The sequence below is a fragment of the Stegastes partitus genome, unplaced genomic scaffold, assembly GCF_000690725.1.
Source record: "Stegastes partitus isolate 25-593 unplaced genomic scaffold, Stegastes_partitus-1.0.2 Scaffold400, whole genome shotgun sequence".
Taxonomy (NCBI): domain Eukaryota; kingdom Metazoa; phylum Chordata; class Actinopteri; family Pomacentridae; genus Stegastes; species Stegastes partitus.
Window position 1 is genome coordinate 442,082 of NW_007578131.1, and position 25,146 is coordinate 467,227.

At 41.3% G+C, this 25,146-nt stretch overlaps 1 protein-coding gene across 1 annotated transcript; it reads right to left on the reverse strand.

Annotated features, from left to right (window-relative positions):
* Positions 1-11,817: 11,817 nt before the first annotated feature.
* Positions 11,818-23,535, reverse strand: prodhb (proline dehydrogenase (oxidase) 1b). The gene is made up of 14 exons (XM_008285394.1): positions 23,174-23,535; positions 22,102-22,310; positions 20,062-20,096; positions 19,824-19,973; positions 19,555-19,619; positions 19,321-19,437; positions 19,053-19,126; positions 18,421-18,502; positions 17,701-17,793; positions 17,046-17,192; positions 15,291-15,466; positions 14,266-14,364; positions 14,068-14,156; positions 11,818-13,040 (listed from the first exon to the last, which is right to left on the reverse strand). Exons 1-14 carry the CDS (start codon positions 23,522-23,524, stop codon positions 12,850-12,852), a joined length of 1,878 nt encoding a protein of 625 aa, XP_008283616.1. The 5' UTR covers positions 23,525-23,535; the 3' UTR covers positions 11,818-12,849.
* Between the last annotated feature and the right edge of the window lie 1,611 nt (positions 23,536-25,146).

The following is a 25,146-nucleotide window of genomic DNA, read 5'->3' on the forward strand; positions in this document are numbered from 1 at the left end:
TTATTGCGTCTAGACTGTAAATAAATACTGTCTATCTTCTCTATAGTGGTGATAAAATACACCTCTAAAACTTCTTTATGTGCCGAGAGGGGAAGCACACACAAGGCAAATAAAGTAGGACCTAGACGAGAACCTTGTGGCATGCCACACAACTGAGGTGCAGATGAGGAGGTTTGGTTACCAACAGCAACTGAAAAAGTCATCAGAGAGGTAGGAGGGAGGAAAAAAAAACCACCACTGCACAGCTGAACCAGAGATACCCACACACTGTCGAGTAGGACAGCTCGATGCATTATGTTCCCATTCAAGGCCCAGAGAAGTGTCGTTTCAGTGGAGTATAATGTATGGAAACCAGGCTGCAGCTTCTTGATAATGCTATGCAGGCGGGTCTAGTTTTGGGTCAGAGGAGGCTTTTATCTTTCTGATTAAATACAAGCATGTTTAGCATAAGCAGCCAGATATCAAAGAAGTGCTGGTTATTAGGAGAACACAAGGACTGATTGTATCGATGACATTTTTGAACAAAAAAAAAAGGACATAAGGACAGTTTTATGCTGTTGACCAGCTCATTTAGATGCAGGAGTGAGATGGGAGAGAATTTCTCCAGGACTGTTGGCCATGAAATGCAGAGATTAGGGGAAGAGTGAGATAATATTGGCTCTGGAGTCCTTGATCTTATTCACAAAGAATAAGAAAGAAAGAAAGAAAGAAAGAAAGAAAGAAAGAAAGAAAGAAAGAAAGAAAGAAAGAAAGAAAGAAAGAAAGAAATGGGCATGGCAGGTGCTGCAGAAGTAATATAACTACTAATACAATGATTAATATACACATGTTGTCAATTCAGCACATGCAGAATTTGCATCACACAGCAGTAAACTGTACAGCGCAGCGCCCATCAAGGAACAATGAATTTGATGCAGAAAGTAAGATCAAGGGGTGAGCTGGCTGCAGTGCCCACATGGGACACAGAAGACTGAGAACAATGGGAGTGCGGGAGGTCTGCGAAAGTGAAATTGTTTTCCAGAAAACAGATTTGTAAACCGCTGGAGCAGCTTGTAAGCAGCTTTCACTCAGATGAAACAATACCGACAATACCAACAGCGTCGTGCATCTGCCGGCTTTTTCGGAGACGTGTGCTTTCAATGGATGAATGTGTTTAACTCCCAACTAATATTTGGTGTTATCTTCCCCTTTTTTTTTTTCGTAGAAGCAAAGCATCCCTGCTAGACAGTGATATTTTATGTACAGTATGTGCCCTTTGCTTGCTCGCTGCAGCCTACGGTGTGTCTCAGAGCTGTGTGGGTATTAGCAGTGAGTTACTGGAGGGAGGTAAGGGAGCCATGTGGGGCAGGCGAGGCTGTAATGATGATCTTCACCATGAGTGATAATGAGTGCTAAGGTAATCCTCGCCTGGGACCACGGGGCAAACACACAAACTAACAAGCACGCCATTCTCGCACACAAAAATGCCACCAAGACACCTCACAAATACCGTATCTGGAAGCCCCCCCACACTTTGCCTGTGTCTTATCAGTCTGGGCATCGAGCATGCAGGGAAATCGGAGGCGCACAATCTCGTCCCCAGGAGCCAAACTTATGGCACCCCAAAGGCTGTTATGATGATACTTCCCCCCCCTCTTTTTTTCACCCTCCTCCTCATCTTCCTCCACTCCTAACAGCTTTATTCTTTTATCACACAGGCGATCGGACAGATAGCGGTGTTTTTGAAACCCGTCCTCCAGCTCGGTGATGGGGGACCACGGACCATGGACCTCGCTAATGCAACCCCTGAGCCCCGGGCTTGTTAACTAGAGCCATCTCTGAAAGAAAAGGAGGCGGGAGATAGGAAGGAGAGTGGAGGAGAGAGGAAACATGAGTGCTGGAGGTTTTGTGTGTTTGTTTGAGTAGAGCAGAGAGAGAGAGGGAAAAAGAGAGAGAGAGAGAGAGAGCGAGAGAGGGCAGTCGGAGTTGTTTTTACAACCGTGTCTGTGTGTGTCGAAGAGACACTGTAGTACTTCCGCAGATAAAAGGAAGGAAAAGCGAATCTCTTTCCCATGTGTCATAAGTCTGTCTCTTTGAATGAGAGTTAAATCCATCAAGTCAAAGTGGAAGAGCTCTCTTACTCTCCCCCCTTTTTTTTTTTGCTCATTCTCTCTCTCTCTCTCACTTCCTCTTTGATCTGATTGTTTCTCCCCCTCGCTGGACCAAATCAATCCGCCACCCACAGATCATGTCATCACGGAAAGAAGACGAGGACACGTGTGTTTGAGCCGGCCCGCATGACTCCCGACGGTTATTCGCGCATGTCCATCTTTGTTATGTGTGTGTAGCCTAAGTGTCCCCTCACAGGCACGACAGCAGTCTTCCTGCTACGCTTATGAATAAAGATGATATTAATCCTTAAAACATGGAGGAGGGGATTACTGTGTTTACTACAGTGCATGTCTGCGGAAATGGAGTGCTCTCACCCGGCGATGTTGGCATGTTTGGACTTCCAAGAAGCTTTGTGAAATGGCATGAAAGGGGAGGAAAAGAAAGGAAGAGGAAAGTGTTTGCGTTCCTGTGTGTGTGCACATGCTGGCTGTGTGTGGGTGCAGAGCTGCCATATGTTCTCTAGGTATGGAAAAAAAATAAGACACACATTGAGTATTACGGCTCTATTTTTAGCACGAATGGTCGCAAACCGTCGCTAGCGCGTCCATGTGTTTAAATCTGGCCCAGCGGAAAAAACTTGCCAATATTTCTTCTGTCTTCTCAAAATCCTCATCACGATAACAGAGAATATGGGAGGAAAGAAGAAAAAAAAAGAGAGGGAAAAAATTCAGAGAAGCCAAGCAACCAATCTCCCAAAATAGGTCAGTTTGAAAGCACGATGAATTTTCATACAGCCTTTTAAAAGGGCTTTTTAGGACTGGAGGATTGTGGAGGAGAAGATGCTGCTGAGGATCTCTTTCTCACACATACATACACACAGCTGGGTCGAGGTTCATGGAAAGGCCTTGAAGACTACTACTGCCCCCTGGTGTTTGCCACTGGGATAATGTGTGATGTTTTTTTTTTTTCTTTTTTTTCTGCACTCACATCCTTTACGACCGAGCATTTGAAGTGAATGTGTGGGTTTAGCCTCCTCTTATAGGCATCATGATCCCGGTGAAGATGTGGGTGTCAAACACTGAACCAAAAACGGATGAGATGTCCATTTTTACCCCCCTCCTCTTTCACACTCGCTCTTTCTGTAGTGGAGCCTACACAAACAACAGGAGAAGGGGAAGAAATCAATGAAGATGTGCCAGACTTGGCTCTCCCATCCACAAAATCAGAGCTCTTATAGGCTGCCACCTCACGTTCAGCCTGAGATTGTGTAAGAATAGGGAGGCAGTCTCTGACTCATCGTCCCGAAATAAAACAAGCAATTATTCATATCCTGTTTGGAGAAGGATCAAATAAGTTAATACTGCTGACACGGCGCTCAGCTCACCTCCAATCGCGCTTCCTTTCAACTCTATTTAATGTATCTACTGTATATTTCTCAATAGCATATCTCTTCATGCTCAAGTCTGCTCACAATGACACACTGTCCTGCTTCAAATTAGGTTCCATTCATTCACAAAACCAATTTAATGCCTTCATTTCTTCATTGTGTTCTGGGGGGAGAACAGCTCAATCTGACTGTATTTACTTAAGCGATCATTTTTTAAAATCTTTATTGAACACATCTGTCCAATAAAGCCTTGAGCATATTTTACCAGTGGAGAGGAAGAAGAGGCTAATGATAAAACTTTCAGTGCAGTTGCAGGTAATCAATGATATAATATTATGTTGTTGTTGTTATCACACATTTTTTTTTAATCTAATGATTCCAAAAAAGTTTAAACTAACGCAGCCACATGGTGTGTTGATGTAAATGTTTTATATCAACAATGGACTATTTGAATATAGCTTCCCACAGATAATTATCACATTCCTTATCAATGTGCAATTCTGCAGGTCTGTGGAGTATTTTAGTGCTGTTTTTTGTTGTTGTTGTTGTTTTTATATGCCACTTACACTCACTGATATAACAATGTACATTTAAGCCACACCAGAAAGCAGAAGAAAGTCTCTAGATCCCCATGCTAAGAGTACCTGCCCAGTACCAGTGGATAGTAACAGCAGATGGACAAAGTTAGCAAAAAGCTAATGGACACAGTTGAGCATTTAGCTGCTAAAGAGCTGCATATTTTACACGGTAGTGGAGGAAACCAAAAACAGAGCTAAAAATAAAGTAAATATCGGGCTTACATTGATTTGGCAGAAACACAAGTCAACATGATGCTAATTTTGCTTTGTTTCTGTAGGATTTCCAAATCTGCAACAGTTACATGTTAACTTGAAAGGTGATGAATGTCAATATTTGTGTTCATGGTTTATTTCCACAAAAAGTCAAGAAAACCTTTGTCGCAGATGTAAAAGGTAACAAATATGGAACATTTATATATAATTCATGGCATGAAGCCATGGTCAGGGTTACGGGAAGGTCTCAGGAAGCGTGCGAAAATACACTAAAGATGTGAAAGCACACAAATTATAGATTGTTGTTTTTACTGAATAGATGAGTAGGATAGCTGCTAATGGCTCCACCTAGAGGCAGACCCCAGAGACGTTGCGTAAGAGGAGCGTTGACCTTTGCGTGACCTTTGTACAGCCTGCATGAAGACGCAAGATAAATTACAATGAGGCGTTATATTTCAGCACCACGGTCAGCGCCACAGATTCCTCATTAAACATAAACCAGCTGATATTCAAGCAGCACGGCGGGCGGTTTCAGCACCACGGTCAGCGCCGCAGATTTCACCAAATAATTTGTTTAAAGATTAAACTAGCAGGGCAGGCGACCAAGGATGGAAGGCGAATGACTGCATAGTTTGTCATTCATGTTGGATGCCGAGTAAAGCTACACAGCCTACACGGTCCAGCAACATCAACCCACACGCGACAAAAAAACTCGCAAGTGTGAAAGCAATGTGTGACCCGCTGCTACTACGATAACCAAGAAGAAACAAACGGCGCTTCTAAAAAAGGCCAGAGAGCCAGCAACTCCGAGAAGTCAACACAACTAGTCTGATGAATATGAAACAACTCAGCGATGATGTTTTCATCCAGCAGCTGTCAGTTTGAATCCAAACTGGTAGAAATGACTAATAACTAAATAATCCACTGCAGCCTCCATGAAATGTCCAAATCTGAAATGCCAAAGCTTGAACATGTTTGAACTCCATGCACTAATATGATCTGATCTTTCAGAGTCATCCTCCTCTCCTTCATTCTCGTGTCCTTGTAGCTCTTTGTGGATTGTAGCGCAAAGTTTCAAAGTAGTTTTTAATTAACTTTAGCCAGCAGAAACTGCACTTGCACTAGTAACCGGTGTGGATAATGAATGGCAGAACCCTGACTTGTGTTTTTTTTTTTTTTTTGCTGCAACCAAGACATACAAACATCATTCAAAATATTCAATTAAACAAGAAAAATGCACATCCAGTCAGGTAGATTGGGCCCCAGTGGGCTTTTCTGGCAACTGGAAAGAACCATTGGCCTGCGGCAACCACACCCTCTTCCTCCGCTACATCTAATGAGTAGAGGAAAAGAAACATGATAAAGTGTAGCTGCGCTCACCTTTGCTGATGGAATTCATGGCCACCACCTGCTGCTGTATCATCGCAGAGGCAGGTTATGGAGGCTTTTTGTTTTGGGAAAACAGTTTCCACTACAGCTGCAAAGACTTCCTGTTATATAAAAAAAAACAGATTGCCCTCCTAGCCTAATGATCTGAGTTCAGGATTGCGGAGTAAAAATCACTTATCACCCTCTGTGACAAATGTGAAGCATGGATCAGAAGCCTGCTGCTCACCTGTCCAGAAAATAACTTTGTTCTTGTTCTGGGGGAAAAAAAGTAATAGTGGGGAAAACATCAAAGTGTCAAAAGCTGACTTGCAGTTCATTGTCAGGGCTTACCCAGTGAGACCTGCTGTTCCACGAGTATTTTCCCAAAGAAGCTGAAAATGTCAGGTATAGAAGAGAATAGAAATCATTTTGCAGCGACAAAGTTGACAGCAATGCCGAATGAATTGGAAAAGTCACTGACTGATTCATCTGATATGGCTGCAGGGGTAAAAAGGTTAAGAATCGCTGCGCTGAAGAATCAGTTCATCCAGATTAAATTACTTTCCTCTAGTGGTATCTGGCAATGTGCATTATTCCGGTTTCGAGAAACGAAATGAAATTCTATTCACCTCCACTTTATTGGGGTGGTGGAAGAAATCACAACATATCTTCTGAAAACTTGGACAAATATAAACAATTTTGTCCTTGGACAGATATCTATGGAGGCTGGTGAGAAAATGTGTTTTCTTTTCTGTATGACTGAACCAAGGAAGGAAAATGAGTCTATTCTGAAGCTAAAATAAACGGCAATAACAAAAGGAAGAATATGCTCATTTTTGGAAAGTAAGTCTGACTTGTGAGATTCAGGTTAACACGGTTTAGTTTGGTTTTAGCCGCGCTGCATTCACGAAAGCACCTCGGAATTACCTCCAACAAATCCAAACACCGATGTGGTCGATGGCTGCTTGTCTGCTCACCGCAGAGCAGCAAGAAAAATCCAGCCCGGCTCCCGCTCGCTCTGCTTTTATCTCAGCATCACTGGTCGCATAAATGTTCCTCCTACTGTTCTGGCATGACAATCGGATCCCCAAACCAAGGAATATCACGCTGTGTTTGCCTGGTAACATGCTGCTTTCTATAGGCACACACAGACATATCCAATTACACACATGCAGGCATAACCAAACGGACAAAATCTCACACACATACACACACGTACATAGATACCAATGCATATCAAAGGCAGCTTTTTTTATATATTCTAATGTAACTCATACAAGAATCTTTAATGCACATTTATCTCACAAACTCACTCCCTTGTAACTTCATGTCCTCCCATCTTTATAGTTAGCAGTTTTAGCATTTTAGGAAATCAATAAACACACTTCTTGCTTTTACTTCTGCAAGAGCTCATCTGTTTTTCCACATAACAGTCTAAACCAATCTGTTACCTGAAATAATTTTTACAGAGGTTGTAATCATGCTCCTGCTACAGCCCAGATAGCAGACTTACATGTTTAACAGAGGCAGGATGTAACATCTGAGCTTTCTTTCCTATCATGGTTTGGGCTTAGCGCTTAGTGATAATTTTCGCACCGCTAACTGACATCTTCACACATGTTTCTGCCGTATGGTCTTTGTTCGGCGTAAAGATGTATGCGTGACCTTTATTCCAGCGCTGCTGCTGTGGATATCGCACATAAGCTGAATTGAATTCTGACGCACGCAGGCACGAATAAACACTGAACCATGCTCACGCACACAAACATGTTTTTTGTTTTTTTGTTTTTTTTTTTCCCCAGGCATCAGGTTCAATCCATCCTGTGATTGGGAATTGTTCTTTTTCTTATTAAAAGAACAGGTGGCCATGAGATAGCAGTCTCATTTTTCACTGCTGCTGCACACCATGAGTCCAAACTAATGATCAAAACGTTGAGCTGCTCCAAATCATCTCTCACCCCACACTGATAGATATGGGAACTGATGGGAGGAAGAGTGTGTGTGTGTGTGTGAGACTGCAGGTATGTTTGTGTGAGCCTTTTCACGATTGTGTGCATGCATCCACATCTATGCTTTCTGCACGCTCGCATTTGCACATGTAGCGATGCGTGAGTGTCTCCATGTGGTTGTATGTGTGTGTTAAGGGCAAAGGTAGGGGAACGTAAACCTTCAAGGCAAAGCGTAGGAATGAGGCTGGTCGGCCAGCGGCTGTGACGGATCACTTGCTCTGCTCCTTTTTCCACACTGGTGGCATTTTCTGAGCCGTTTCCTTTGCACGCAGAGAAGCCTCCCGTCTTCTTCTTCTTTTTTTTTTTTTTTGTATCCAGTCGTGGCTCATTCGTGCTGCACAATGCTTATCACTTTCAAAGGGATGGCAGCACGCATCTCAAAGAGAGGAGATGAAAGTGCTTTAATGATCTATAATATATGGGCGCCATTCATTGGCACAGAACAAAAGGTTTAGGTGTGGGGGGGAGAAATGGTAGATGGAGAAATCAAGTCTTCCTCCTTTAACTGGTGGCTTTAAGGGAGAGAACTGGGAGGCTGCTGTCATGGCCATTGTGGTTTTTTTTTTTTTTTTTTAATTCTCCCTGGACAGCTTTACTCGCCTCCAAATGAGAATTACTAAAAACACGAACCAGTCGGTGATGACAGAGTGACTGAGAGAGACGAAAAAAAAAAAAATTAATTTCAGGGATGCGTGAGGCGTGTGATATGTTATTTGCATTTTTTCAGTCCTCCCTGTCACAAAAATTGTGATAAATGCCAACGCTCTGCCACACAAACCCACTCAGGAGATTGGGCAGGTGATTTCTGTTTGATAAGCACAGTGATGACACCGATGGAGGCGGCACGTTGTGACGCTTTGGTGTGTGAAATAAAAGTGTTTCTTTTTCGTCATGCAAACTTGACAGCGCGCGAGACAGAAAACAAACTTTCCATCTCTTCCCTCTTTCCTGCTCTTTTGATCATTTGCGCTACAATCTGCCACTCTATACGGGCTGATGGAATTAGTCATCGCAGGTCCCATCTGTTGGGTTTACGACTCATTTGTTTACTCGCTGGTTCACATCAGAGCTGACTGCGGCCGGGGGGATTCCTTCCGTGCGGGACTGGGTCGGAGCTCCGAGGTCAACTTAGCTCAATGATTCATCGCATTTCTCGCTAAGTGGCTGTGATGAACAACGCGGACTGCCTTCGTTTCTAATAAAAGGCAAGGCACTATGAAAAATGTCACAAACAGTTGAGTCAGGTTAACCAACTATTTCACTACCCATGAATCCACTGTGGGGGTTTGTAGCGGGCACATGTCTGACGAGTCAAACTGTTTTCTGGTGGTCCACGGGGAAATCGCTGCGTGGCTTGACGGGACAGGTGGTGATGTGTAGAAAGCCTGCAGTGGATTCACATTATGTAGATGAGCGGTACAGATGCAGCTGCGGACATTCGCCACCACATAAAACTCTACTAAAACCCAACGTTGCCCACCGTGATGTTTCGATGGAAATTAGCAAAGCTCATTTCTGCAGGTTCATGTTCTGCCTGCATCCATTTTTTCCACAATCTGGAGGAGCCTGATGATATATTTCAATACATGAGATCGTCTTCACATATCAGTTTCTAACAACTTTTAAAGCCTGAAATATTAGTAAAGAAGAAGAGCGAATCTTTTTCTCATGTGAAAGAGTGAAAGCTACTTCAGCTTTGGGCTACAGCAGCTAATTTAGACCTTAACCTCCTTTGTGAGTCACAGCACTAATCAACATGAACAAATAATATCTGCATGAACAGACACATACATAAATGCATTAAACAACCTGGGAGGATGTGCAGCAAATGACTACCGACTGAGTGTTTTTGCTTTGTCTGTAAAGTAGCGCTTGTCATCCATTCCTGTAGGGTACGTTAAATTAAATTAACAAATTTTAATTTAAATTCTGCTGGTGACAACTTTCTTTTTGTGCCTATAAATTATTTGCTCAGTCTCCAGCGGTCTGTTTTTATGTAAAAGATCCTTGAAGGATGGGTAAATATGAAGATTCTGCCAGCAGGCGGTTAGCTTAGCACAGCACACAGACTGGGAACCAGAAACATCTCATTTTTTTCTTACTTTTTTTTGTGTTTGTTTGGTTTGTTTTTGGTTTGTTTGCCTTTGTTTGTTTTACCAGAGGTTATGTGCTGGACTATTTCTTCGCTTTATATTTATCATACAGACACCAGACCGTCTCATCTCGCTCACCAACAATGCAAATGAGCATATTTCCCAAAAACGTTGAACTATTTCTCACTGTATATCGACTACAGACTATTTCCAATTACAGAGGAACTATTTGTGGGATATTCACTAATTAGCACCAACCAGCAAACTTTGCGGTTTTGTTACATAGCTGTTCTTCAGTAATTACTTCGAATTTTCTGTGTACCTTCTTGTTAAGAGTTGCCAATTATTTTACAGGGAGATGTCAGTGTCTTGCGGAAAGTTAACAACCCTCTTCCTCCTTGTTTGACATTTGAGCCAAGTTAGTCTCAGATGTTGTTATAAAATATTGACAACATGTCATGCAGCATTTTCATTGATGCAGAGTTATACTGCGCTTGTTATTCTGACTGGCCATGTAGAAATGATCTTGTGATTATGGCGCAATGTCAGGAAATACAGTCGACCGTCTATTCTTGGAGGTTCTGTGCCTTCCCCTCCGTCGCCGCTGTAGTTTGTGCGGACAAAAGAACCGGAACGCCTCTTGTAGTTGATGGCGTCTGCAAAAAAACTGCTTCCTGTTGTGGTTCAAGTGAAATAGCAGCCATCAGGCGGTTAATGAGGACGTATTTTCTATATATACAGTCTATGAGGAGTACTACTGCCATTGCCAAAGTCATATGGAAGAGACTCTGACTATCTGTGGTTGAGTTGGTAAAGTGAGAATCAAATTTTTGTAAAAAGGTCCTTTTCAATTTTTCTAAGATGTTTTTCAGAAAGCTGTATTTTACAAAATAACTTGGCTAACCCCTACTTGGTTCTCCTGGAGTGGAATAAAATCTTAACAGTATCTCATCACCGCAGATATGATTACAGCTGTTGAACTGAACGTGCACGGGCCCACTTTTTTTGTCCTGTGTTGCGCACTACGAGCCAGTAATCTCTCAGTTTGTTGTCAAAAGATAAAGATACATAATACTCCTGGGCGGCTCAAAGTCAGCACGCTCCTTACTGTCGGTTCATCTATTGGCACACAAACCCTGATTAGAGCTTAAGTGGCGGCCGAAATGCAGCGGCAAAGCCAATCCGTCCATTGTGCTGCAGAAAAACAGAATCTGTTTCAAAGTTCCATCCCTGAAAAAATAATGCTCTGTATGTATTCAAATCAGGGCCTGTCGCCGCATATGTAGCCGTGCTTAGAAAAGCACCGAGGCGCTGTGCGGTCCCAGTGAAACCACAAAGCCAAGGGCAAAGCCAAACAAACAATTCAAGACGTCAGACCATGTGGAACTAACGGTCGAGGAGCCCTAAGAAATCGTACGCCGTCCACCACATCTTGCATAATCCAAAGTCAACATTCATTACATAAAAGTAAATTAGGCGATGTTGACTTCATTACTTCCCTGTGTGCTTTAAGGTAGAGAGGAGTGCTGGTAATAATCTGCTGACCTCCTGCTGGTTTTGACTGACTTGGAGCTTGTGCAGAATTTTCCACACCATAATGTGTCCTCTAAATCGACTGAAGCTAAACAGGAAGAAAAAAAAACACTCCACCACCCCGCAAGAAGGGATTTGTTGGCAAATGTATACCCAACGGCACATCTTACATCAAAAGTCTACTTGATTCTTAATTAAACCGATAGAATACAGCAGCAGTGACAGCTCTGTGGCGCTTTGCCTCAGTAAAACTTAACAGCCACTAAAGTTTCTTCTGAGTAATGATTAATGCATCCAATTTCTGTGATCTGTATTGAGCGTAGCATCATGGGTAATTAAATGATGGTCTACAGAGCGCTGACTGCTCTCATAAAATGACAAGGCCATAATTATCATGAAGCTTGGTTACCCTCTGACTCAAATACTAATTGTGTATCAATAACTAAGCAGGATGTGTCACCAAATTAAAACCCAAAACAACCCGGGCTGTGCAAAAAACAATATTTCAGCCAATAACATCCAGTCCTTGGGGTACGAGAAGAAAATATGTATGCTTTTGCTATTCATACAGTATGTTTTTTATTTACTTATTGAGCACAAAAAAACCCAACAAATAGAACCACCCGTTTCAAATGTATTTACATCGACAAAGATCAGAATTGCACAGTGTTAGTCCATCCATCCAAACCACAACGAGAGCAAAAAGACTACCCTCTAACCTGTTATTGTTTTGCATATTATCAATGTCACAAAATAAGAACAACCCGCCAGGCTGGCAGGCACCGGTATGCTCTTATTTTCGCTCGTAACACCTCACTGACCAAGAATATAGCTTCTTCAAGTAAACATAACAAAAGCCTTGCAGTCTTAGAAGAAAGAGGGATATGCTGCGAGGCTTATGCTCTCTCACTGATTCATAAGCAGGCATTGTTTTAAAACTGGCAAGACAAGCTCAAATACAAATATACAGTACATACAAGTCTCCTCGGGGTAGTGTGTGTGGCTGTACAAGAGTAAAGAAAGAAAAAAAAAAACCCCTACCAAAAAATAGAATGTTTCCTTTGCTATAATTTAAATCAAGCCTGTTATTTTTATTATTGTTGTCCCTCTCCAAGATAAATAGGGTAATAAAAAAGTAAGCCCAGCACAGTCTCATTGACATTTTAGGGAGTCCTTTTGGAGCAGTAAAGATGCCCACTTGATGGATACCAGAGCTCTATAGACAACGGGAAGACAAAATGAGGAATGCTTATGGACGCAGAGGCGGATAAAGAAAGAAACGAAGAGAACGCAGGCGGTACATGGATGAGGTGAAGGTGGGTAACATCAGCGAGGATCAGAATGAAGGAGGGGGGAAAAAAAAAAAGCAACAGTGGGGGAAGACAGGAAAACAGAGTGACATGCAGAAAAACAGTCCATCAGCAAGAAAACTCCAGGACAAGGTAAAGCAGGACATGTACTGAGGGAGCAGCAGAACAGACAGTCACAGCAGCAGCCTTCAACCAGAGAAGATAAAAAAAAATAAACCTTCAACACGTTGACACACTCTCTTCTCTGTCTCTTCTTGTGTGTTTTTTTTAGTACGCTGGTCTATAGAGAAGATCCCCGGAGGAAAGTCTGCGTTTCAGCTCCTTCCACAGCAGCTCCCTCTCCTTTTGGGCGCCCTTCATGAAGCCTCGGTTCTCCTGCGCTCTCCGGGACAGGTAGGGCATCACCTCGTTCACCGGCCCATAGGGGACGTACTTATAGACAGGGAAGCCTGCCTGGCCTGGAGTGGATGGGAGACAAAGGAAACAGGGCTTTGTAGCATGACTCTAAGGAAGATGATAAACATCGATCAGCAGGTGATTTTTTTCCATTGCTACTCTTTCCGGAGAACATTATTTTTACAGGTTATCTTTGACAAACTCCAGAGAACACATCACAGTTGGACATCACCTCAACTGGCTTCCCTCGCTAAATGAGCGCTACAATCCTCCTAATCAAACAAAACTGCAGCTTGTGCACAGACATCCCTAGTTTGCCGCTTTTCAATTTGAGGAACAGCTGTTGTCTGCTAGTCAAGCTCACATGCTATGATGCTGTTGTGCCAGGGCTTACTCTTGAAATTTGTCAAAATAATTGTTGTTTAGAGTCATCTACGATAATGAGAAAAACATCAAAAACTGATACGACAAAACAAAGAAACATCCTGGGCAACAGCATAGCTGAAAATCAGATCATAACAACTAAATATGTCCCATTTGGTGCAGTAAGCGATCGTCAAATATATAGATCTCAGCTCCGGTCTGCTTTATTTCATAAAGCGACTTCTTTATTGTTTCAGGATTCAAAGACACAGCACCGACTGCCGATCCCTGGAGAAAGCAACAAAGAAACACGTGTGTCTATTTACATCGATACCGGTCAAGACCATTTTAGCTTGAACCTCACATTGACAGACAACTGCCTGCCGCCACTGTGTCTGCCTTTGACTGACAAAGTGGTGAGAGCCACCGCCAGCAGCAGCAGCAGCAGCAGCAGCTTCGTTAAGACAGCTGGTCAATACCGAGGTGTCTCAGTTCATATGTCACGTTTCGGCCTGCAGACTGACTTCTACGTGCGCACGATTTGCAGGCCATGTAGTCTGTAGGGTACATGTGTTTAAACTCCAGATTTTTTTTTGAGAGCTGCAGGAGAAGACGGCGAATACCGAGCCTGCAGAGGTTGAACTGAAACTGTCAAATCCTCCTTATGTAGGACAGGAAAGATCGGTGTCTAGTCTATGTATGGTTGTGTAAGAGAGTGTGTCTCACCCAGTGGAAAGCTGATCTGATCACACATGCCCAGTAGTTGACCGAAGTATACCTTGTTCTCTGTTGGTAAGAGACCGAGCTCATTCATTCTGAATGAGAGCGAGACAGAGAGAGATACAAAAGCAGCTTGGTTTATACAGATGCAAAAAAAACCCACTGGGTTTTCAACAGTATGTTTAGACAGTTTTGAAACCTTACCTCCTCAAGGTGTGTTTCACTGTGTCCTCATTATGGGAAGCCACCATTACATTGGCATTTCTGTTGAGTGCAATCTCATCCAGCACATAGTCCAAGCACCTAACAGGGAGGCAAGCAAACACACACACACACACACAAGGAAGGTAATTTAGCTGCTGTTTTGACAGTACTGTGACCTTTTGTCTTTGAAGTAGGAATTACCAAACTGTTCACTATAAAATATGAACTATATGTTGTATAGGATGGGTATTGGGCCTGCATTGCTCCATATTGCATCCAAATGAATCTTTCTCATTAGTGATTTACTGCACACTAAAAGACTAAACTGTAAAACTATCCCAGAATACTAAATATGTACACCACAAACCCACTTGTGATGACCTCCACGCGTGTTCTTTATCACCACCTGTATATTCTGAATCCACCCCATGCTGTGCTGTTGCCCATTAGCTGAGCTTTGTTCATCCTTACTTGATGTTTCACACAAAATCTTATCTAACACTTGTGATCGTGTTACCATTGATTGGCCTTTCTTCTTTTTGTTGAAAACATATTGGCCTCCACGGCGTGGTCTCTTTGAGCTCGCCTTAATCCTGGAATATCAAAAAACACAGCAGCTCTGGAGCTGGCTGGTATTCTCTGACCAGCACAGGGGCAACTCAACTTGCTGACACCAGATGTTGAACCCAGAAACTCCAAATGAAGGACCACTTCTCAGAAAATTTAATCTCTCTGCCATCCACTGCAGCACGTTTGTGCCTAGAAGGTGGCCGCTTTATTTCTATGACTCAGAGTTTTGAAAAAAGAAAAAAAAAAAGTGTTTTCTTGGGGTGTCTTGGGTGCAAAACACTCAACTCTAAGCCGGTTGGTGTCCAATCACAAAAGGCTACAGCAATAGCAGACAGCTTCTCTGTGAGTAGGAAGAAATGAGAGCTTGGCTTGACTAAAAGAGAACAAACAGTGCAGCAGCAGATTTACGCAGTGGTCAACAGTTAATAAACAAGGTAACAATCCCTGGCTCCTACCTATGGTACATTGTGTTGGTTGACTCATAGTCAGGATTAATAGGATCCTCATATCCGATCTCTTGGGCCCTCTCTCGCTCCTGATACATGTAGGCCCCGCGCACCAGCTTGGCAGCAAAATGCCAACCCTCACGTCGAGACAGCTCTACGTCCATAGTTACATTGTCATAGGCCTCCTGCAGAACAAAAGTAGGAACGAAATCAAGTCCCCCCCAGTTCAGATGCCAGTTTTGCAACAGTTTTGGATATTGAGCTGAGCAGATTTTCACTGACGAGTCAATTATTACAGAGCTGAAAGATGCAATAAGTACAACACAGTTAACAACACACTTTCAGGCAAGACAGATCTAATATGCCTTACCTAGCATATGCTAACTGGCATAGCCAAACCAGCTGGCAAGTAAAAGGGAAGAGACGACAGAGGACAAAGTCAGTGCTCTAGGTCCCTTTATCACTTCCACTATGAGTCAAACAGGATAAGCTGGTATTACTGTTCTCTTTCTTTGTAAATGCCAGTCGTACAGGAAAAAAAGAACTCACCTTATTCTAGTATTACAACAACACCAGCAAAGCAGAAGTGACTCAATACACACATCGACAAAGCGGGACACAATAACCTGCTATACTTTATCCAACAGTATGTTCATAATCCTGTATGCTTTACGTGAAAATATGCTCAGCCCGTGTACTTTTTCAACATTATTACTATGTCAAAGTGGTGTTAATAACATGAATAGAAGTCTGCTTAAACAGCTTCACACTTCAAATGGTGTATTATCACCCTGGACCCCGCAACCTGCTGGCAGGTTTGAAAGGCATGTTATCTTGAAATAAAGTTACCTAAATTATACCATTTATTAGACACCATAAACTGTACAAGTTGAAAGACCCCATTGGGTTTTTAAGTTTCTGCAGTCCTTGAACTACTTATGTCTAATCTCTTTCCTTTGGAGATCATGACAAAGCCAAGCTTAAAATTGTGACATTTTACCAAAATCACTTTGTTCTACATCTCATTTAAAACCACATTACATATAAAACCAAAAAATAAAAATAAAAAATCTGCTCTTCTTAGCACAACTGTGAACTCATGAGTGAGACAGCTGTGAACAACAGCAGCATCACAAAAAGTCAAGCACTGTTTGCCTGAACTGCAGGCTGTGTTCACACAGAATAGACAATAGACAAACATGGAAACAAAATAAAAATGCAAGTAATAAAGTATCTACAGAATGTAGACTCACTATTTTCCCCCCCAGTGTTGCTAACACTTGTGGGCACTTGGAAAAATGACCTGCATGTTGATTTCAGATTTTTGTAAAATCAGTAATCCAAGAAATTAAATTTTTGTTTTCCTCCTTTTTATGATTCATGTCATTACAACTTATCATACTGCACAATAGCAATGTTTTTAAAATTCTCTGAACTTTCAGCCACAGTTGTGCTGTTACCATAAAGGTGCAGGACGTTATATTGCATTGAAAAATTACTCCACAGTGACTACAAATGTGACAGGAGCAAATAAACAATGCCCAGAAGCTACCTGGAGTTCAGATTGTTAAAAGAAAACAAAACACCATATTTCTCAATAGTGATATTGACTCTTCTCGTCCATGACGCTGTTTGAATCTGTTTACATGCTGAAATGTACAGTTGTCATGACACATTTACTATCATAAGCATTACCACTGCTGCATGAGGATATTATCATTTACAGCCATATATCTTGTGTTTCTGCCAGCTGTTCATCCTGACCTTTAGGTAGCATTGGTAGGTGTTGAAAATGACAGGTTTTCCTCTGTTGTAGATCCTCTGCATCTCCAGTGTGAGTCTGCTGATAGCCGGCTGGAAATAGGTCTGCTCTGCATCCACCATCAAGCGAACGCCGTTCTCTTGGGCATGCTGGGACATGAAAGAGTTCATTAATATGGTGCAATCATTTATCATACTATAGAATAATTAAAGAAAGTCACTCTAGTTTAATTAATGTTTTGTTTTTTTTTCTTTCAACTCAACAAATGTGATTCTTGACAATGTGACTCCTCCTTTTATCGAAATGCAGACCCTACATTTGTTATTGTGCTTACAGTCGGCACCCTGGCAGCTTTGATTGTATTAAAGATGCAGTTTTACATTATATCTTCTACAGAATACAGTCGCTACCAGCACATCTGTTCTGACAGGAAAAAATATTTTCATATTGCTGAAGATATGCATATTGTATGAGCAACACAAACAGCACCGATAGCAAGATGCTTCACAAAAGAATGTCACTATAAACGCTATAAATTATCATTACTGCATTAGATCGAGCTGTAAGTGCTCGCTCATTGTAGCTCAACAGCAAATGCAATTGCTGCTAAGTGTAGGCATGTTTGTGTATCCGTCTTTGCAGATGACGTCAGACTACCTTTGCCAGAACATCTATACGCTGCAACATCCTCTTCATTTGTTTCTCCTCCTCGATAGTGAACTTCTCCAGCAGAGGCTCCAGCTCGCCTAGCTGGGAAAGCAGCCCAGAAGTGAGTGCACAATGAGATGCTAATGAACCACATGTCACACAGCATGACACCTGTTAGAGCTTCGTACTTTACCCACCCATCATCTGTCCTGAGTTTGGGATCAACAGACATATAGAACCTAAATTGCCCAGATTCTGTTGACACCTAGTGAGACCAGACCTCTTCGTAACCAAGAAATCCCAGTTATGAAAAAAGACAGTTTACTTCAAATTCATACCAAATTTGGTGTAACTCTAAAAAAAAAAATCTAAAATGGCAGGTTGGTAACTGATAAAAAAAAAAAGTGTTAAATTGCATCAGATTTATTTAGTTTTTGTTCATTTATTTTAGTCACAGGCAGTTGCTTCCAAAATGGCTTTGCAATGAATGTTTCACAACCTCACCAGTTCCTGGCAGCTGCACCACGTTTCAGCAAATTGCTTAAAACTCAAAATCACCTTAAATCCGGTGCTGCTGATACTTAAAATCTTGTGCCTGCAGTAAATTCCATACACGTCAAATTTGCTGTCAATCACTGTCTCCATCTGGCATATTATCAAGCTGTATCGCATTTGATTTATTGTACTTTAAGTAAATTCCTCCCTCTCTCAGTATTTTGTGCTACTGACCTCTACATTTGGGACAACAAGCAGATCCGAAATCTTTGTTCTGTCATCTATTAGGCTGTTCCAGTCAAGCATGTCAATGCATCTGTCAAGGAAAAGGACAGAAAGTTATTATAGAAATGGTGTATTGGTGATTCTAAAATACAACTGGTATCTTGGTTATTTTTTGTTTTGCTTTAGTCACTGTCCAGGTAATTAAAAACAAAGATTCAAATTAACCTATAGTTACAGCTCTTCTGGCTTTTTGTTGATAATTCCTTCTGTGTTGCCATTAAGATTACACAAGAAGATTAAAATGTTTTAAAGTGATCATCTTTTCAAACAATCTCATTTAAACAGTACATTTTGAGGAATGTGAATTTATAAAAATGCAAAAATCAACTACATGATAGTAAAATGGGTATTCTTGTTTGTATTTTGATAAACAGTGGTCATTCTTTTGTGATTCAATGTGACTAAATGTTTACATCAGGTCTGACTATTGCAAAATGAATTCCAATGCATCAGGACACCATTTGTCTCCTTTCATCATAAATTATATTGAATTAATTGTCCTGTAAATAGCATCACATGCAGTGAAGTATTTTCCTCATGGTAAACATACACAGATACTGGTGGTCGGTGTTCTTGCTTACCCAGTAGACTCCTCTTTCCTTCCAGTAAACCAGCTGTAGAAATCCCCTTTTGCACCCAGTTTGGTCAAGAATTCCTATAAAGAAATAAAGATCTGAGGTACCTCACCACAACCACTGCAGAAAAATACTGTAGCAGCATCCTCATACTGTGTCTATGTCATGTGACAGATGATCTATAGCATTATGTTCAGCAGAGCTCGCACATCTATCATGTATATTTAAACATCAGTAGAACAAAAATGAAAGAGGAGAAAAAAAAAAATCCTACCTGCAGTTGTGTCAGCTCCAGCCTCTGCTCTAAGGCCTCCATGCCATCTTTCCCCTGCTGTGATGCCAGGAAGATGAAAAATCGCCGCCATTTCACCAGGACCTCTGAGAACTGGAGCTTTCGGAAAGGAAAAAAAAGAAAAAAGAAAAGCAGAATCTCAGTCTACTCCACTGCTACCACAACAGTATCAGCTAAATTGGTACACTGACCTTTAAATCACCCCTTAGTGCCTACCAGAAACTGAGGTCGTCCTAGTGCAGTCATTTTGATGGCAGAAAAACCATCCATCGAACTCCCACCTACCGGTGAGACACAGTCCATTTATATTTCTACATTTATAGTAAAATAAATCAAATAGTGACAGTAATTTCAAAAATACAGACATTAAAGCACAACGTGTCTACTGAACACAGAGTTACAACTTTAATACAAGCTATATAAACATAAAAGACATTATGTCACAAGGCTGTATCACTGATTTATTTTATGTTCGTTTAAGCTACCGGATGCCTTGATGCATTTGATAAAGGTCTCCATATGTTGGTCACATTTGGCCTCATCGGCGTAGAAATAAGTGCGGGCTCCAGTCACTCCCCCGCGACGGTCGCCAAACTGTTTGTGTGCTTTATATTTCTTCTCTCTGTGGTCCTTGCCTGAGGGTGAAAAGAAATTTGCATGCCTATTACTTCTAATTACATCATATACTGTGTGCACAAATAAGAGCAAAACAAGGCAGCTTACCTATGCTCTCTTTCTCTGCCGCAGATACGCATGAGCTAAAATAGAAGAACAGATCGGTTTTAAATGATTTCCCCCGTATTTTGGCAATGCTAGAAATATGTGTTGCATCAGAGTTCAAACACGTTTTCAGTGAACACTTTGGCCCTCATAGCAGCGGCATGCCAGGAGCGGATAAAGTGCGTAGTGACCCTAAATATGCTGAAGTGTCACACTGTCTGCCGCTGACCCTCCGGAGGGCAGAGTTGTAGCTTCACTCCACACTTGACCTATTCCCCCCGTCATCACAAGGCACCAGGGAGCTCATGTAACCAAACAGATGACTAAAGCGTAAGCACACTGGACGTCAGAGGCATCAGTAGGATTCAAAGCCAGGAAAAAAATAAAAGCAGCTCTCTTCTTTTAACTGTGTATGCTTCTGACAGGCGTTCTATTTAACCGTAGAAATTTGGATCAAACTGCGCTGGAATCCATCTGACACTGACTGGAACTGCACTGCTTCAACCACATTTCATTTATTCATTTAGGCCACTTCCTTTGTGCCATTTTCCTTCATTTTTAATGTTAAAAAAAGCAAAGTGGAAGCATTTTTGCTGTTTCTTTGCTGTACTTTAGAGTAAATGAATAATGAATCCTAAAAATGAATTCAAATCTTTACAGAGGCACTGATTATTAGTTCTGGCATGAATTTGATTACAGGCACAAAAGTTCAGCTGCTTTGTTACAAAAAAAAGTCCATATTTGCCTTCAAAAGCCTGCATTAATGTAATCTGAGCAATATAATCAGAGACTGCATTGTAAAGTGTAGATGACCTTCGCAACATAATAGCTGGTATTGTACCAAGCTCTCCAAATCAAGCCAGGATTTTCCTCCGTTCTTTATATCTTCTTTCTGTTGCAAGGAACTGACTAATGTTGTTGTTGCTATCTTGACAGATCACTGGAGAGCTTGTCAAACCCTGCTGTCTCAGATCAAGCTGGCTTAATGTGCCTTGTCCTCCAGCCTTACGGTTTGAAGGTGTATGCTTGACAAAAAAAGAAGAAGAAAAAAAGCCTTTCTATCCTCAGATTTGATACCTCGTTTGATGTTTCCAAGCAGCCATCCGCAAGACAAAGTATATCAAAGCTGTGCCATGACACCTTGTTACAGGTGATAAGGTATAAAAAAAAAACACACAAAGATAAAGTTTAAGGAGGGTCGTCGTAGCGATCGGCTTGCCTGGAAGCTTTATCACTTTACAGAATGTGATATCGAGCAACAATAGAGGGCATTCTGTCTGGCGCAAGTTGACATTGCAGTCAGCTGTCACTCTATGTTAACAGACCTAACCATCAGATACTTAAATATGCTGCTGAACAGCCTTGTGCATCGACTGCAGCTGACCTTTACAAAGCTGAAGATGCTGTGTGAGTTATTAAAGGTACTACAGTAAATCTGACAAACACATTTGTCTTTTTTCCTCCAAAGAAATGAGCATCCAACTGCTCCCTTTTATTCACTGATTTCACAGCGAAACAACTCCTACATGGGCCAAAATGTCCAAATTTTATTTTGGACCGTGAGATGTCCTAATTACTCATAATGCATGAATGCCCAGAGCTGCAACTACAGTAACGTTCTACTTCTGCTGCTTCCCAGAGAGACTGCTTGTGTAACGTTTGTACCATTGTCCAAGCGTACATCAGCTCACAGATCGGATAGCTCCTGCCTTGTGCTCCCATGTGACAGGATTCCTAACAAGTGAGAAAATCTCTCCAGAATGAGAAGCTGCGATTATGCCAACAAATCATGTTGCAAAGAGTGCTTACTTCCTGCTGGCTGTAAAAACAAATCTACATTTGGCATTACAACAAGAAGAAAATACAAATTTGTGCTATTGTTGCTTTCACTCTGAATATTTGCAATCTAATATAGAAAAGTAATCTCATGGTTCATCTTGCCTTTGATAGTAATTGTTGAAGAATACTCTTGACAACTCAAACATCTTATTTGTATGTAAAATCTATTGAAATGTAATGTAATGCTGCAGCTTTCATACATACTCCATCTCTTTCTGCTCTGCTTCCTCCTGACTGATGTCTTCCTCGACGCTGTAGTCCAGGACAGAGCCAACACCGAACGCCTGGTTCTTCTGGATCAGCGGCTTGATGGCCCTGTGGTCCTCGCCAGCCACAAACTGGCCGTAAAATGTCATTTTCATGAACTGGTCAAAGGCTTTCTGGCCCATGACCTTCTTACCGAGGTCCATTATCTAGTCAGAAGGGGAGAGAACGTTATTATCAGCTTATGATTACTGACAGCTATGTAATGCACTTATAATGTCTGGTTAATAATTCAAATGTATTTTGTGCCAAACCTGTGACTGACATGTTTTGAAGGCAGCGAGTTCACCTGACACACTTTGCGAACAAGCCAAACAGCATCGTAAACAAAGGCATTTGAAACATGTTCTTCCCCTCAAGCTACAAATGCACAAAAAAAACAGGCACAAAAGAGCCACACTGCAGCTACACTGACAATCACAGCGATGCCAGATTAGATCACCACTCCGCATTTCGTGTCGTCACTCGCTTTCACGAGCGGAGCCAAGCTTCCCATTGATTCCATTGATTATGTGAAGATGTGATGAGTGTGGAAAGAATGAGCCTGCCATGCTGGAAGTCTATCAAAGCCCCCGTGCATCACAACACTGGCGTAAAGGAACAGGCTTTTTTTTTTTATAAATGGAAAGTGTGTCTTGTGCCCTGTCCACTTGCGTAGTAGCTATAAATATTGCACAAGTTACACGGCATCCAGCTGAGGTTATGCAACATGGGCTTGCATGCTTGGAAAACCAGGTTGGTAACCTGAGAAGTGGGTGCAACCTATTTGGCCAATGGGTGTAAAACTGAAACTGTGTACAAATGATGGCAGTGACAAACACACATCTATGTATAAGCACACAACTATGAACATACCTGCCTATGAAGGTGATAATATATGATAATAACACATTATCACTTCTTGCTTTGATGTTGACATGCCCTTTCCTTGTCAAACAGAAGTAAACACTAACTTTGCCTAAACTCTAAGCAGCTAAATTCATATTAGCACAGTGAGATAGCACCTCATTACCTCTTTATTCTTATCAACCAGGAAGTCATAGGAGCAAAGTTTGAAAACCACCAAACTTCTGAGCAGCTCTAATGAGTCTTTGCTCTTATAAGCCTCCTGGGTCTGGTCAAAGTCTACGGAGATCTCATTAGCAGCGTCTCTCTCTCCTCCTCTTCTGCTCCCAGACTCTCCGGGACACTCCGACCGAGGCGAGGAAGTCGAGCCGCCGCCGCCGCCGCCTCTGACATCGTCCTCCTGCTCCGTCGAGGCGGAGGTGGCGGTGGAGCGGAGTCTCCGGGTGGAGGTGAACCGTTTAAAGTGAATGTCCGCCCGGGCCCGTGTGAGGGCGGACACGGTCTTAACGTTGAACATACCAGCGGGGGCAGGATGAGGTGGAGGTCGGCGGAGCTAGCAGAGCGGTTGTGTTCGCTAGCTGCGCACGCGGGCGGTGTAAACAAACGGGAGGCCCGACTGTCACATTGGCGTCACCTGATTGGTCGGTTTACTGTGACGCACTTGCCAAAAAGTTTTTCCGCATCAGACGATGTGCGCATTCTCAATGGTCCGCGCCACCTGATGAGGAGTCACTTACAATGTTAAGAAGTACTAAGAACCCCTTCTGTTTGTTGATGGTATAGACATTATGGATCATAAATGTAATAATAAACATATAAGGTACTGTTTTGGAATGGTATCTTAACAGACATTGATTGGCAAAGAACATGGCTGTTCCCACATAAATTCTGTATTAACAATAAAGTTAAACAAGTACACATTAATGTTTTCCACAATATGCAGCAAATTCATACTTATCCAAATTTTTAGAAATTAAAAATAAATGTACTTTGTGTAAAAATGACACCGAATCCTGATGTCATCTATTTTTCCATTGTCCGTATTCAACTATCTTATGGAATCAAATTAAGAATTATATATTGTGTACAACTACAATTGATGTTAAAATTGATAGTAAAAGTGTTATAACTTACTTTGATCACACACAAAAAAGAAATAGAATTCTTGATTATTTTAATGGCAAATTCACAAATGTAGACTGGCAAATGTAAAACCACATTTTGTAAAATTATTTATTGACTTTGAAAAACATATTAGAACATTCAATAAAATAAAAAGCAAAAAAGCAATAAAACTGTTAAATATCTTGTCCCCTTTGTGTGTGTGTGTGTGTGTTTTTTTTTTTTAAATATTGTTTATTTTTTGATTAACATTAAAATTGTCAAATACATGTACCATTATGAGCACATGTCTGTCCAATTGTTTGTTTATGTTATTTGTACAATTCCTTATGTGTACATTCATTGTTAAATAAAGTTCTGTTATAAAAAAAAAACAGACGATCTGTGCAGGTTCAAGCATCTCTAGGAGCCTTAATTCATTATTTTTTTGGAATAAGCCTTTAAAGTCATAACTTGTTAGTTAGACAGTGCTATTTGAATGGAATGAACCTTTAAACTACGAATATTTGGACATAATGTAGTATAGTGGGTGGAATAAACCTTTTGGACAATAAGTAGTATTTGGAGTGTAACAAACTAATCAAAATAGTATTAATTGGACTAAATATTTAAAGCATAACTTGTTAGTTGAGTACTATTTAAGTGGAATACACCTATAGAAGCATAAGTATTTGAACAAAAGGAGCATTTTGAAGAACTTGGACATTAAGTTGAATTTTGGAACAAACACATAAAGCTATAAGGAGGATTTAGGATGGATTTAGGATGGAATATACTTTTAAAACCATTACTCGTTAGAAATTAGTATTTGTATGGAGTAAACCTTTACAACTGTAAGTACTGGGACAGAAAACAATATTTTGAATGAAACAAACCAATAAAACTACAAGAATAAGTTTGGCTGGAATAAACCTGTAAAACAATAACTCTTGGTTAGAATGTACTGTTTTGGTAAAGCAAATATCTAAAACTATAAGTAGTTATTTTGGGTGGAAAAGGGAAAGTACAGTTTGGGTA

What these genes read in the sequence shown, in the direction of transcription:
- prodhb (XM_008285394.1), bottom strand. Translation starts at nt 23,524, where the DNA reads ATGTTCAACGTTAAGACCGTGTCCGCCCTCACACGGGCCCGGGCGGAC. An exon ending in GCAGAGCAGAAAGAGATGGA is followed by an intron (nt 20,097 to 22,101) that starts GTATGTATGAAA and finishes CTTCTATTTTAG; the next exon opens with CTCATGCGTATCTGCGGCAG. An exon ending in CCTACCAATGCTACCTAAAG is followed by an intron (nt 15,467 to 17,045) that starts GTCAGGATGAAC and finishes TTTGTTCTGCAG; the next exon opens with GAGGCCTATGACAATGTAAC.